The sequence below is a fragment of the Paralichthys olivaceus genome, chromosome 6 (genome assembly GCF_024713975.1).
Source record: "Paralichthys olivaceus isolate ysfri-2021 chromosome 6, ASM2471397v2, whole genome shotgun sequence".
In the NCBI taxonomy this organism is placed as follows: Eukaryota; Metazoa; Chordata; class Actinopteri; order Pleuronectiformes; family Paralichthyidae; genus Paralichthys; species Paralichthys olivaceus.
In genome coordinates, this window is record NC_091098.1 from 25171752 (window position 1) to 25186409 (window position 14658).

The 14658-nt window shown below is 42.8% G+C and overlaps 1 protein-coding gene across 10 annotated transcripts; it reads left to right on the plus strand.

The window, feature by feature from the left end:
- Nucleotides 1-5208: 5208 nt before the first annotated feature.
- znf217 (zinc finger protein 217) lies at nt 5209-12897 on the plus strand. 10 transcript variants are annotated; one of them, XM_020104516.2, is made up of 6 exons: nt 5209-5383; nt 8128-9497; nt 9656-9763; nt 9880-11241; nt 11357-11482; nt 11588-12897. In XM_020104516.2, the coding sequence occupies exons 2-5, from the start codon at nt 8183-8185 to the stop codon at nt 11467-11469; spliced, it is 2898 nt and encodes a 965-aa protein (XP_019960075.2). In that variant the 5' UTR covers nt 5209-5383; nt 8128-8182; the 3' UTR covers nt 11470-11482; nt 11588-12897. The 10 variants fall into 10 exon arrangements, with proteins under 10 accessions (XP_019960075.2, XP_069383092.1, XP_019960074.2 ...); XM_069526991.1 differs by having other exon boundaries at nt 12079-12897; XM_069526987.1 differs by lacking the exon at nt 5209-5383 and adding an exon at nt 5622-5758.
- The last annotated feature ends 1761 nt before the right edge of the window (nt 12898-14658 follow it).

The window sequence follows — 14658 nt, forward strand, 5'->3', positions numbered from 1 at the left end:
TTTGTCTTTTCCTTCATCGGAGCGAACGACAGTGGATTCGTGAAACTCAAATCTACCTTGATATCTGGGTGAAAGAACGTTGCTCAGCAAGTTCAGCAACTAAATATAACATTCCCTCATCAGCGCTCAGATCCCAATCATTTCAACGCACTGGTGAGATAAATACTGTGAGTCCTCCAAGTGTTTATTTATATCACTGAAAGAGAAGAGACAGATACCTGACATCCATCCACAATTCCTGATCGTGCACCCACAGGTCATTCCTGCATATTTTGAAAACAGTTTCTTGTTCAAGCACTTTATGTTTTCAGAAAAAGCTTAGAAAATAAAAATGAATTGCCGCATTTACTGTATCGTTGCAAAGTTAATATCGTGGGTTAAAATTCACCAACGTCAAAGCCACGCCTTGCTCTCACAGATTAGAAGTGAACGAGAGGCGAAGGTTCATCACGGACATTTCACGAATGTGTGTCTGTGTCTGAAGTGACTAGTTGTTGTTTTTCAGGACAGGGGCATTTCAGGGGCCAATCCTATTTCAGCTATGCCCTTGAGGCCCCACCCCTGGGTCCACCCCTGCAGACATGGTCAATAAAAATAAAAATAAATAAATAAATAAAACTGATACCACTGCCGACCATCATTTGCAACTCTGACAGACTGAAAGTTGATGGACATCAATATTTCAAACTAATTTAGGTTTTTAGAGTCTGTGTTTCAGGAATAAAAGAGATAAAACAAGATCTAAGAGCTTGAATATTTCAATCAAAGCCAGACCTCAAATCGTATTTGAACTTTTATGATGTGATTTCTGTGATTGACGACCCAGAGTGTCGTCTTTGGAAGGATGCGTGTCAGAAACCAACGTCTGAGACCCACCGCTCACCCCCCGTTAAGTGATGAGTCGCAGCCCCCGGGGGGGAAAAACTCACACTGCTCCTTTGTCGTCAACGAGACGTCATCGGCTCGTATTTCTCTCTTCGGTAGGGGCGATCAAAGAAATGGCTGTGGCACTGAAGTTGAAGGCGGTTGCACGGTTCGCGTGGGACGACGTCGGTCTTTGTCCCCCTGAGGATTGTTTCAAATGAAGACGCAGTGGGTATTTCTAGTATGAGGAGAGAAGAGCACGTGTTCTTTACCGAACATGAAGTGCACAGCTCGGGGAAGAGGACGAGAGTTCTAATGAGACAAAAATATCGATATCAATGTCAAATCACTGATATCCTGTGAACAGCGTGTGCTCAACAAACTGACAACAAATACTCGTCTGTATCATATTGAGATTATAGAACCTCACAATCACTTCCTGACGTCTCCACTTTCGTATTTATTATTCGAAGGTGCAGACGAGGTCAACAGCTGCATTTGAAGACTTTTCTCTACGTAAACGATGAAAGCAGTTCGATTTAATGAGGTCTGGTCGGTCCTCTCTCCCTCTCTCTCTCTTTGCACTCTGACAATAATGAACTGAGGCTCTTATAAAATAGGACACAGTTGTAGGTATGGATTAAACCCTGCAGACTGAGCACACTGCACGAGAGCTGCTCTGCTCCACCGCCATGCTGCTGCAGTCCATCCCAGGACAATGCATGAAACTGTGTGAATGCCCAGGGCTCTGAGCGGGGGGGGGGGGGGGGGGGGGGGGACGACAGTGTGCAGGGAGGCCCGACAGGAGGCCTGCTGTCAGGACTAATGTGCATCACGGCACTGCTCTGCAGTAACAGGTCCGTTCTGCTACCAGATCACAAATTGAAGCGGACTTAAGCCTCTAAAAGACGGTTTCATTCGCTGTGATTAAGGGAGAACAGGCAAACACGCATGTTTACATGTTGGGCAGGAATTCCACCGCAGGTGATCTCTGTCGATGTTTAAAGGGAGTTTACGTAATGACTCCAGCTATTAGTGAGTTTATTCAGAATACTGACACGTTGGATGTTACCCAGATATTTGCTTGATATTCAAATTAGTGATAGGATTGTGTTTTAACATGACCTGAAAGATGGACTCTGTGGGATTGACTTTACTAATCCCGTTGTAATTTATATTATTAAACGAGGTAAACACTCAGATTAAACATTTCTATTGCCAAGCAGGTTTGCACATACAAGGACTTTGCTATAAATATTAAAAATACAGAAATAGGAAACAAAGTTAAATATAAAAAATGTACTTTATTGTTCTGTAAAAGAATCATAATATCAGAGTCTGACTCATCTATTAGTTTATGTTATCCAGTATGAAACCTGGAATTTTATTTTTGACTGAACGATGCAGTAAGTAAAGTTAAGTTAGTTACTTTATTCAAGTTCTATAATATTGTTTTCTTTTTATTAATAGTTATTCAATTATCAACTAATTAGAGTTTGATCATGAAATCTTGAGAATCACTGTTGGTATTTAACATAAAATATAGTTGTGCTATATTCTTTGTCTTTATTTTTATGGGTCAATCTGAATAATATGAAAATATTCTGTTCTACTTGTTGATTCAAACATTTGTTTATTTGTCGTATTATTTGATAGTACTTGTAATAGTAATATCTTTGGTTTTCCATGTGCACATTAATTGTCTGTGTCCGTCACTGAAAAGCAAAGTGTGGAGAAAAAAAAGTCCATAAGTCAAAGAAGGTTAAAGTGACAGCATGAACCTCACACCAGAACAAAGGGACTCTTCCTTTTCTCAATTTCTCCTCAGAAGAAGCACAAGATTTCTGTGATGATCCACAACACAACAGCTGGTTGCATTGAATAAACATTACCGGCTCAGGGTGAGAGAGGAGATTATCTTTCAGGAGCGACACCAGGATTGTGAAAGACGCCAGGCTGTGAATCTGGAGGGGGAACAATGCAGTCAGCTGCTCCTGACACGTCAAGACAAAAACAAGCCACCGCAGCCCTTTCCCCGTCCGTTGATCCAGCTCCTATCACAGCGCCTGTCCACTGAATACATAACTACTCAAAAAAAACCACACACACAACTTAATCTCCTGGTTAGTGCTGAGTACACACATGTAGGATTTGTTTTGTGAGGAAACAATCTGAGACAATGAGTTTGGAGGATTTTGTGAGAGAAATTAAATTTGCATAAAGTCCCGCAACAGGACAAAGTTAATTAAATCAGTTGGAAGAAAACAATGGTTTGCCCACTTGTTGCTGTCGCTCCTTCCTCTGCACATGATGGACGGTCATTAAATACCTGCAACGGCATCATCATCGAGTTAAAGAAACACACACAAGCTGCCAAACACCGCCGCGTGAAAAGGGATTTTTTTTCTTTTTATGATTGGCTCGACGTCTCTTGGCAGTTTCATCATACTGCCGCTGCAGATTGATAGCCCTTCACTGAGCCTTTGTGGCCACAGAACAATGGGAAATGAGCGGGAGGCCTCGATGTGTCACACGTGGTGCTTTTGATTAACATACTCCACTTGTTTGTGTTACAGGATCTCAGGGTGAAGAGAGAGAAGAGCAAAAAAAAAAAAAAAAAAACTGAATCACAGAGGAAAACAATGTTTTCATTTAAAGCAGCACAAGGAGAGGATTGAGTCAACTGGTTTCGTTTTGTAGGTAAAGACCCAACTGATTGAGCATTAAATAAACTGTCACCCAGAGAGCACATATCATTTCCCCTTATGATACCAAATCTACTATTTAATTTAATTTAATCTAACTTTTATTTAACCAGGAAGTCTCATATACATTTTTAAAGACAGACCTGAGAACAAGAGATATTCACAACCTACAAATAAATACAACACAACATGGATTTTATTAAAACAATTAAAAGAATTCATTTAAATTCACCAGATCCCAGTTTTTATTTGGATCTGCACCTTAAGTATTCACTTTAATATGTCTGTTTTTGTTCCATCAAGCTCCGTGAATTATTCTCTCCTGAATCATGGTGGTGAAAAACCCCCTAAGTTAAAGAAAAAGAGAAAAGAATCCTGTGTCCGCCCCCGGATCTGGATCCACAACTTAATGAAATGGATTCTTCTCTGACCCAGTTTCACAGAATTCAAAGACGTAAAAATATAAAGAAATATGTATAAAACAACAACAGCAGCAATATTCGCAGTATCAGAAAATAACTATATACAGAGGACATTTACAAACTGTATTTACACATTTAAAAAAAACTTGCTAACTAAAAATCAAGCATAAAAAACAAACAGTGAAAATGTGTTTTTATAATAACTCCAAAATTATCTCTCATGTCCATTATGTGACGGACACATGATCCTTTTATTAGAGTTTCTGGCACAGGAGCAGTGATCACATGCACTAACCCTCTGTCTGCCAAACCTGCACATCTACTCACGTCCTCGTCCCAAAGCAGCGAATCTGTCCGACCTGTTTGGTAACGAACGAGGATTTATGAGTTAAAGAAAAATAAACAAACGTATATTTATAAAAGCAAACACACATTTTAATAACACCACAAAGCAGCTAATACTGAGAGGAGGTGGGAGGGGGGGGGGGCTATAGAGTCTACTGTGAGGGATGGTGTTGGCAAACCAGTCTTTGTTCACTGTTCCTTCTCTGGGAGTGGTTACTGATAAAGTTTTTTTCTTTCTTCCAGACATTGCTGCCATTCAGAGGGACGTAATGTGTGTGTGTGTGTGTGTGTGTGTGTGTGTGTGTGTGTGTGTGTGTGTGTGTGTGTGTGTCAGCGAACACTGGAGTGGACTGAATATCTGCATTGACTGAAGCGTGCAGGGCTTTCTGCTGCCGTCCCTGCCTGACGTCTGTGTGCAGGGTTGTGAGGGTGGAGGAGGGGCAGTTGTTTAATTACACACAGGCCTGTGGAAGCTGCTGTAGGTGGTGGATCTCTATCTCACGGAATCACTGCATTATTTGTGTGCTTTCACGAGCGGGCGCTGACTTCACAGAGTCAGTGAATTGTTATATTTGGTATTATCATAATAAAGTTTTACGTGTACTTTCTCTTGAATACAGGGCTATTCCCCCTCGTATTTAAATACACCACCGTAAAGTATTCAGGCTCGTCAGCTGTGTGTTGAGGTGCAGTGTGAATTCTAAATAATCTACCGGAGCTTGTTTCTATTCAAGTTTCATGGAAGCTGTAGGAATAACCTGAAAATGTCCTCATGACTCAACCCGGCCTCTCAGCTTCTGCAAAAAAAAAAAAAAAAAAAAAAAAACCCTCATGTATCTGTGAAAAGTTTGAGTCTCCCCCTCCCCCACCTCCACATGGTAGCTGATGCATGAAGTGAGAGCAGGAGGAGAGGAAGAGGAAGGAGGAGAAGAAGAAGAAGAAGAAGAAGAAGAGAGGGCCTCACTTTGAAGGTGCTGCAGCATTACATATGAAACAGAGCTGTTGTGTAGCCCGAGGCCTCCAACTACACACAGTGAGTGTGTACAGGTCAGTGAACTACAGTGTGTGTGTGTGTGTGACAAGTTCAGATACACTAACAAGTTTTGTTTAGGAGTAAAACAACCACACACACACACATACAGGCGCGTGCTCGCTGTTATTTATTGATTGATTAATTAATTAAGATTAACGTGCACTCCTTTTTTTTTTTTTCTTTCCTCTCTCTCTCTCTTTCCTGTTCCACGCGACCACGTGACTTTTTTTTTTTTTTTTGTTATTTGGGGAAGGGAGGGTTAGTAACTGCTGCACGTGCACGCGCCCCATTCGTTGGTGGTTGTGTGAGTGGGCGGGGGCGCGCACGGCCGGATTCAACAGCTGCACGGAGGAAAAGAGTCCGAACAAAAAAAAATGATCCGGTACAAGGTGAGTGATCAGCGGCGTTAGCATCGGTGTTAGCAGCGGCGGCGGCGGAGGAGCTCCGCGTCTCTCTCGCGCATCGATCCCGGAAACTGCGGCGGTGTGTTTGTTTGGTGAGTTTCTAACATTTCACCGCAGGAACAAACAAACAAACAAACAAACAAACAAGCAAACAAACACGCAAACAAAGCGACGGTTGTTTCGTTAACTTAACTTCGCTAACGTTAGCATGTTGTCAACTCCTCTTATAAACGGGCATCAGTGGAATCACACACACACACACACACACACACACAGGGTCCACGCTGTGTGTTGTCATGATAATTACGAGTAAAGTTAACGTAACGTAAAAAGTTTTGAGATTTGCGTGATTTCTATTGATTGGAGTCAGCGTGTGCGTATGAAGCGCACATAGACGCGTAATAGCTGCTGCTCGATGGAAGTTCAGAGGAAAGTGTCGGAATAAATTGAGTTTTTGGGTCAAACGAGCGTTGAATAACAAGGTGGCTCCTCGATACACAGAGATATGAATGAATAAATACATGTCTATGGTTGCTGATGGTAGAATCCTGGATTAAAGAATCACAGCGACTGAAATTAACAAACAAAAAGTGAAAACAAACGTCCAGTGTTAGAAAAACCACCGATCTTATTATAATAAACTTTTCAACACGACGAACAACGTGGACTTCTCTCGACCAGAGTAAAAATCAATTATGAGAATGAGGACAGGATCAATTAAAGATTCACTGACGTCACGTGTTATAAGATTTAGGTTTTTATAAAGATGTGGGTTAAAAGGGATGGTTCACCCCAAAATGAAAATTCTTTCACTCGTTATCCACTCTCCACTAAGCTGATGGGGGGGGGGGGGGGCACCACAGGAGCAGAATGGAGGCATGTATTTTCTGTTGTTTTATTATATTTGATGCATCGGTCACCATTTATTTCATTTCCATTCGACTGTTTACAACTGAAACTCCAAACGTTTTTTTTTTCTGGCCTTAAAAACTGATATAATGAGTGACTTTAAATTTTTGGGTGAACCGTCCCTTTACCAAAGAGGGAACCAAAAAAAAGTACACTCATGATTTTTAAAGGTCCTTTGAATATGAAACAATCCTGGTGAGTGTGACGAGTGTGTCTCATCTAATTTGAATGAATTGTTGTTTGCTTTACTCTAGAATGAGCCCATTATATTTAAATACTTTAGGTTCTCCTCTGTGTAACAGTAGCCCAGACTGGACAAACTAAGTGCATTTTGAGTTTTTAATGAATTAAAGCAGTTATAATAGGCGGCTCCACTCTGTGTTGGTGTCACAGTCAACACTTTGGCATTGTGATGAACTTGCTAGTCCAGTTTCTCCACTCCTGAGTCAAGTAATACGATTTAAACCGTATAATTTGATGTAAATACCTTAATTTACATGTGAGGAACGTGCATATTTTACACATATATATCGCAAAAGCATCCAGAGAGCAATCGACAGGGGGCAAGTGCAGCTGATAACTGTAAAAGTAATAAACAAACAATAAATAGAGTTAAATGATGATTCAATCAACCGTTAATGTCACTGATTAATGTCTCTTAGTCCTGAATGTGAGTGATTTGATCCTTTGTAACTGAATCTGTTGTGTAATGTGTGGGCATGTGTTGATTATGTCAATATTAGTTCATCATACCTGCTGAAACTGGAGGTAGTGCCACCGGTCACAAGACAAAAGTAAAGCAAGATCATACACCTGAAGCATACCAGGTTAATGTGCAATGTGTGAGTCAACAGGGCAGCTGAGGACCGTGAGATAGTAAAACAAGTTTTCAGTTGACAGATGTCTAGTTGTTGTTGAATACTTTCAAATGGCACCCAAACCAAATCCATTTTAAAGTTTTAATTTAGTGTGTTTAGAATAAACTAGATAAAGCTAGATATTGTATACATGGTTTTATGTCGTGGATTGCAGTATTTGTTAATCCAACTGCAGTATATTGTATTCAGTGCTAACTATCACCATCTACTCTTAAATATGTAGAGGAACAGCAGTATTAACGTTTAACATTTATATTAAAGTGGTCTGCTTGTTGAAGTATCACAGCTGTTGGCGACGGCTCACACATGTACATACTAAGAAAAAAGAGAAATAATGCTTGTGAGCAGGAAAAATAATGTTTTATGCATTTTATCAGTGATCTGCATTTAGAGGAAATGACTTGTCTGTGCAGTTGATTGCTAAAAAAGACACATTTCCTGTTTCAGCATAAGGGAAGTTCTTTGTGCTGTATTATTAACAGATTTTTATCTCCAGTCAGGTAGTAGCTACCTGATTGTAGTTTCACACTGAGCAAAGCCTAAAAAATGTTTTTCCATATTTTCCAGGTTCCTAAAAGTCTGGACAACGTATAGAGCTTTGTTGCTCCGCTTTCACTGAACAATGCCGACTCACTTGCTGCTGCCGTTAATGGAGAGCCCAGATGGACTTGCCCAAGATATTCTGATTGGTAACAATGCAAGCATCCCTGGCTCCAGCATGACACCGCACACCATCAGCTCAGAAAAGGCAGCGTTTCATTTTGCAGGAAGCTCGTCGCTGTCTTGTATGTTCTGTGATGATACTTTCACTCATCAGGATGAGCTCGGACCCCACGTATTAACTCAGCACCCCACCACTTTCTCTGAGCCCACTGTGCTCCGAGTTGAAGCTGAATTCAGGATCCCAGGAGAGAGAGGCCGACCCAAACCAAGCAGTCTCCCTAATGAAAAAGAGGAGGTCCACAGCTGTATCGTCTGTGGCCAGGTGTCACAAGATGCCAGCGAGCTAGAGGCTCACATGAGGAAGCACAAGGACTACTTCACTTACTGTTGTAATGTCTGTGGGCGGCGTTTTCGAGAGCCGTGGTTTCTTAAGAACCACATGAAGATGCATGCTAAACCCGGAGCAAAGAGCAAGGCCCAGCAGGACCTGGAGACCCCGGCTACAGTCAATGACGTAGTCCAAGACCCTGCTTCAGAGCAGGTAGTCACTGTTTACAAAATGTGCATGGTTTGTGGGTTTTTCTTCCCCGACCATGACAGTTTGGTTGAACATAGTAAAGTACATAATAGAGAGGTGGAGCATGGCAAAGATAAAGACAAGGAAAACGTGGATGCCACAACTGAATCCCTCACCACACAGGAAACGTTTCTTCGCAGTCTGAACCTTCGGCCTCATTCTGCAGGAAATAGTTTGCAAAATGAACGATCATCAAAATGGATTCCGCAGTTAGATCCCTTCAACACCTATCAGGCCTGGCAGCTTGCTACAAAGGGCAAGATAGCAGTGGGTCCAAATAATACTAAAGATATTGGCCAGGAAGCCAGCACAGACAACGAGGACTGCAACTCTGATAAGGAGGAGTTGAATAATATTTGGTCTGAAGGCCAAGGAGACAAGGCTGCGAAAGAGGTCCTTGGGAGAGAGCTGCGGTCTCAGCAGCAGAGTGTAGCAGAAAGCCCAGCGCCACGGCGGAGGTCTCTCATGCAAAAAGATAAGGACAAAGAGAGGCCAACCACTTGTGAGGAATGTCAGAGGACCTTCAGGACGTATCACCAGTTAGTTCTTCACTCCAGGGTGCACAAGCGTGAGCGAGGCGGCGAGGAGAGCCCCACTTCCTCCATGGAGGGGAAGTTGTCACGAGTGGGCTCACTGGAGCACGCAGAGGAAGGATCAGAGGAGGGCGCCGAGGAAGCAGCATTAACAGAAAACCTGGGTTTGTGATAAATGTGATCAATTCAAACATTTCTTTGATTCATGCAGAAAAGCTCTGGAACCCAGTGCTCCCTCTGCTGCTGAAGGACGATAACACATCTGTGATTTTTAGTTTCTACTTTTCTGTGGATTCATTTGTGTGTTTGTCTGTTTTCAAAGGTGAAGACGGGTTTGATCGATCAAAAGTCAAATCAAAAGAATGCAGTTACTGTGGCAAATCATTCCGATCGAGCTATTACCTCACAGTTCACCTCAGGACCCACACAGGTACATCCAACACATTTAGCCCTGAATGATTCAAGCATAAATATAAGACTTAATTTATTGTGTCTGTATTTCTAATCCTGTGATTCATTTAAACTTTACTTATTTGTTTGTTTCAGGTGAAAAACCATTTAAGTGTAATTACTGTGACTACGCTGCAGCCCAGAAGACGTCACTGAAGTATCACCTGGAACGTCGTCACAAGAACAAACCCGACGTGGAGATCACCGGCAGACCTGTGCCTTCAGTGCCCTCTCCCACTGATGGAGAACACAGAAATGGCAGCAGGAGTCCCGCCCGGAATCGAACCAAACTCTGGGTTCCGAGCGCCGCAGCAAAACCGGAGGACAAATATGAGAGCGTAGTTAGCAAACTTGGAAAACCACTCGCTCAGATGAACGAGTACGAGAAATTAATTGCGAAGTCTGCCTCCTCGCCGAGTGATGACGTGCTCATAAAGGTCCCTCTACCTGTCAACATGAAGATGGAAAGAGAAGATATAAAAGATGAAAACTCAGAGGCCCCATTAAACCTGTCCTTAAGAGTGTCTCTCTCCATCCCTGCTAGTGTAGAAACCAGAAATGCATTAAATCCAATTACCTGTGCGTTCTGCGCGTATAAAACCATGTACCCCGAGGTTCTGATTATGCACAAAAGGCTGAGTCATAAGGACAAATCAGACAGCGCAAAGAAGAGTGGATTTGGAGGCAGTGTGAAACAAAAGCGTTACACAGGCTGCCCCCCCGCACTCGATGGCAAAGACGTCGGCCCACTTCCGCCGATCGACAGGCGCCACCCTCGTCGAACCAAATCTCCTCCCCGCCAACCGGCAAAACCACAAGAGAAGACGCCGCCTGTTAACCAACCTCAAGGTCTGAAGCCCCCCCCTGTCCTCGCACCCCTAAACAATGTTGTCCAGGAGGCTCAGCGCTATAGAAAGAATTCTGACTCACACCCCAGTCAGGAATCCTCCAGGTTTCCAGAGCACATGAGGAAACCCACCGCAGGCAGCAAGCATGCGATGGACCGACCGGGCCCCCCGGACAGAGTGGGAATCGCGGAGAGGAGTTACCCGGCGCGGAGTGACGCCATTTGGCACTCGGAAGCTGCCAGGCTGTGCCTTTCCAGCCGATTTGGGAGCCTCCCCCAGATGGATTTTGGTGAATCTTCCAACAAGAGACTGAAGTACTCGGTACCCACCGGCAGGGAGGCGGACATCGGCGAGAAGCCTGGCTTCAGAGCGCCACTAGGGGACGCATCCAGCAGGGTGATCATCTCAGGGAGAGGTGTGAGAACCATGGCTCCATCCACGGAGACGCTGGGTCCTGTGAAGAACACAGCGTCTGCTATGGGAGGAGGTTTGGACACTGAGTGGAGCATGATGAACCTCCTTCGCCCCTACACCCCCAACGAACTGGCCTCTCTCTATCACAGCTCGCCAGCGAACCCCAGTCACGGAGGACTGGCCAACCAGAGAGCAGGTATGTATTAGGTCAGCAGCTTCAGTCAGTCTGAGACCTCTGTTTGGAGACAAGGGTTCTTCAGATCTGCAAGTTCTAGCAGGTTGTAGAATTAACTGAAAGGTTTTTTTCTCAGGGGGCAGAACGGTGCTGTACCAACACTTACCCACTCTGCCCATCCTGCAGAGACGAGACCCCTCAGGCCCGTTCCCTCATCAACGCTACGGGGCTTCTGACAAAAGTACCTAAAGTGGCTCCAAAGGTAAAAGGTTGAAGAATATGTTGAAACTATTTTTGGGGATCTTTGAAAAGTTTAACCAGGTAAATGAATCAAGTCATGATTGAAAAACTTTCTGTCTCTCTTTAGATTGAACTGTGCTGCTACCTTATTTTCGAGAGAATTTGTTCAATGTACAGATTTAAGAAGAGACGTCTGTGCTCAGAAAGTGTCTCAACTCCCTTAATTTAATATTTTTTCAATAGCAGGACATTTATGTTGTGTTGACATTTCAGGGCTCGGGCGTTTTAGTTTTTCTTTTTTTTTTCTTTTTGAACGAAAACGTGCAGAGTATCTCTCTTTAAACTTATTATTCCACTGGTGTGCACTGTGATATTTTCTTTCTCTGAAATGTTTTTGACCCACACTAAAGTCCAGATACCTGTAAGTGTCTATGACACAACAGTAAAATGCGTATGTGGGATAACGTCGGTGTATCTGTAGGCTATCAGCACGGCAAATTGTATTAAGTAAAAACCTAAGAAGAAAGATTTGTGTGAAGAATTGCTGCTCAGTTTACTAACTGTCGACGTCCAAGCAGTAATTAAGCACTATTCTGTTTTTTGTTTCCTTTCCCAAAGCACTGGCGGGTGGGGGATTTTCTGTCGAATAACTTGATGGCTTCGGCCCAGTGGTTTACAAACAGGCCAGAGTAACGAGTCCGTCTGTGTTTGCTGAAGTGGTCTACCTCACATTGTGCTCCCCACACTGTTGTTCTTGTTAAGCTGCTGTCGCGGTCACATCAGCTGGAGCTCCGCGTCTCGTCTGTTGACTCGATGGGCACGAATTTGTCGCGCATCACAGTATTTGTAAAACCTGAGATTGTCTGGTAACGAAGAGCAGCTACTACTGAGACCATGTCGACCAACGGCACACGAGTAACTGGTCTCCTTCGATATGCTTGATATTTATGAGCCCAGTGTAAAACACAGAACAGGTATTGAGGTTATTGTTTATCCTTTTTTGAAATGGCAAATGTCTCTCAGCTGCTTTAGCGTTGCCTCAAAGTATGAGCTGCAAAATGAACCAGACCTCATGGATTTCTGTTTGTGTGTTAAATAGTCGTGCTGTATTTTCTTGGGCTGCCTTGGCGTCTGGAAAGTGGTGCTTTGTTTCAAGGGACAGCGTCAGCTCGAGCCGAACGAGGCCTTTTTTTTTTTACATGTGTGACTGTGGATTTGGGAAAAACATGAAACCAGTGACGCTGGCCCAATGTAAACACTGTGAACAAAACAGTCTCAGGTTATTATCTGTTGTGTTATTTAGTATTTCTGCCACAATGAAAGGCTTTGGTTAAGTTATTTGTTTTGGTATTCACATTACATGTGTACTTATATAAAAATGAAAATATTGTTTGAGATTTGTATGACACATTTCAATAATAAAGTGACATGCGAAGAGCTCCGTGGTTTTCTGTGTTATTTAGCTTTAGCACAGTGAGTTAGTGCCCTGGTTTTCTTTTTGTGTGACTTTAATTTGGACATCTGACACGTCTCTCATACCTGGAGCTGAAATCCTTCAGGGTTGTCAAACACTGGCCATTTTTAGTTGTCTCTTGCAAATCTAATATGTCCCTATTAGGTTCACAAAAACACACGTAAAACAAGATCCATGTATTCACGTCTATCAAAGAAAATGTTTGAAATTCTTATCTCATGTATTCATTCTGTATTTTAACCAGGAAGATCACATTGAGTCACTGGAATTGCCCAAAAGTCAACTTATGAAACCACATTTAAATTCACGAGATCTTTTCCCCCGAGATCCATAAATTGTTCTCTGACAAAACAATGAAATTGTTGAAAACATCCGATCTCACAATTCCTGGATCTGACCCCTGATCAGGATGTGCAGCTTAATGACTTGACTTGACCCAAAACCAAATCCTTCCACCTCGTTTCATGGGAATCCGTTGAGTAGTCTTTGCATACTCTGAACTTTGGCAACTTTAAAACAGTTTTTAAACATACAGGACTCACAAGCACAATGTTTCCTGATGTACTGTGTTGAGATTTACACCGAACAAGCCATAAAAAAATAATTCTAACCTAAAAAGTTCCAGTCTGAGGAACCAGTGATCGTCTCTGTGGATCTGAAACACTGATTTAAAATAAATTCAGGAGTGAGAAGTTTTCACAACCTCTACCTAGATTTCAGATTCATCAGAGTAAAGCAACAAGTTCATCTCTTCAAAGTAACTTTATTGCAACATGAATGAAATAAACAATATTTTAATTACTGAGATTGCATCATTGATAAAAACCTGAGTAGACGCGACACAAAGGAATATATTTATATTTCCTGTCCCCACCGATGACTCAGGTCGACCACTAGATAGCAGCATTGACAAAGTGTAGATGACGGCCTCACACGTTCAGTCTGAGCAGCAGAACTTCACTGTGTGCTGCAGTGAGCCTTCATCAAAAATACACGTGTCCAGGGTGAAATTACAATAATGAAGCTCATGTGAGAGATAAACGAGATTTCAATCAATTACAGGATTTAAAAAAAATACACCTCATGTGGCACAATGTCGTAAAAACGCTGCTGCGCTGATCTCGTTCAGCTCAGTAATGACTTTTTCTGACCACACCCTGATCGGTGATGTAACTCAGGTGTTGACCTGCTGTGACATCATCATCATCATCATCATCATCATCTTGACTGAATCAAACAGCAGCAGTGGGACCTCAGTGACTCAGCGAGCTCGGAGACCTGAAGAGGAATAATAAAGGCTCCTCAGAGAAGTTTGGTAAAAGCTTCTGCAGCAGCAGCATCAACGTTGACTTCCCTCATTTCTATAAAAGGAGAAGTCTGACGCAGCCTATCGCAGCTGAAGCATTCTGTAAACAATAAACTGAGAGGGACAATCTTCAGCACATTGAAGACTATAAAGTTGGATTCTTTTTTTTTTTCTTCCCCGTCCCTCCTCCCATTTTTGAGTCGACCACATCTGTTTGCTGTCTGTTCCCCTGGGCCAGCACTGTGTAATCTATTGCATTAGCTCACATTAGTGCATATCGCCCATGGGCCTTGGTAATCACAAACGCAAAATGAGCATTTCACTTAGCATCACCCTCACATTCCCCCCACTCTGGCAAACTTAGTGCAAACGCGTGGCAGAGAACGCAAGTCGACAACAGCTTATGACATGCGTCCCG

Coding starts and splice junctions, on each gene's coding strand:
- znf217 (XM_020104515.2), top strand. CDS start 8,183: ATGCCGACTCACTTGCTGCTGCCGTTAATGGAGAGCCCAGATGGACTT. Junction 9,764..9,879: donor TCACCTCAGGACCCACACAG/GTACATCCAACA, acceptor TGTTTGTTTCAG/GTGAAAAACCATTTAAGTGT. Junction 11,242..11,356: donor ACTGGCCAACCAGAGAGCAG/GTATGTATTAGG, acceptor TTTTTTTCTCAG/GGGGCAGAACGGTGCTGTAC.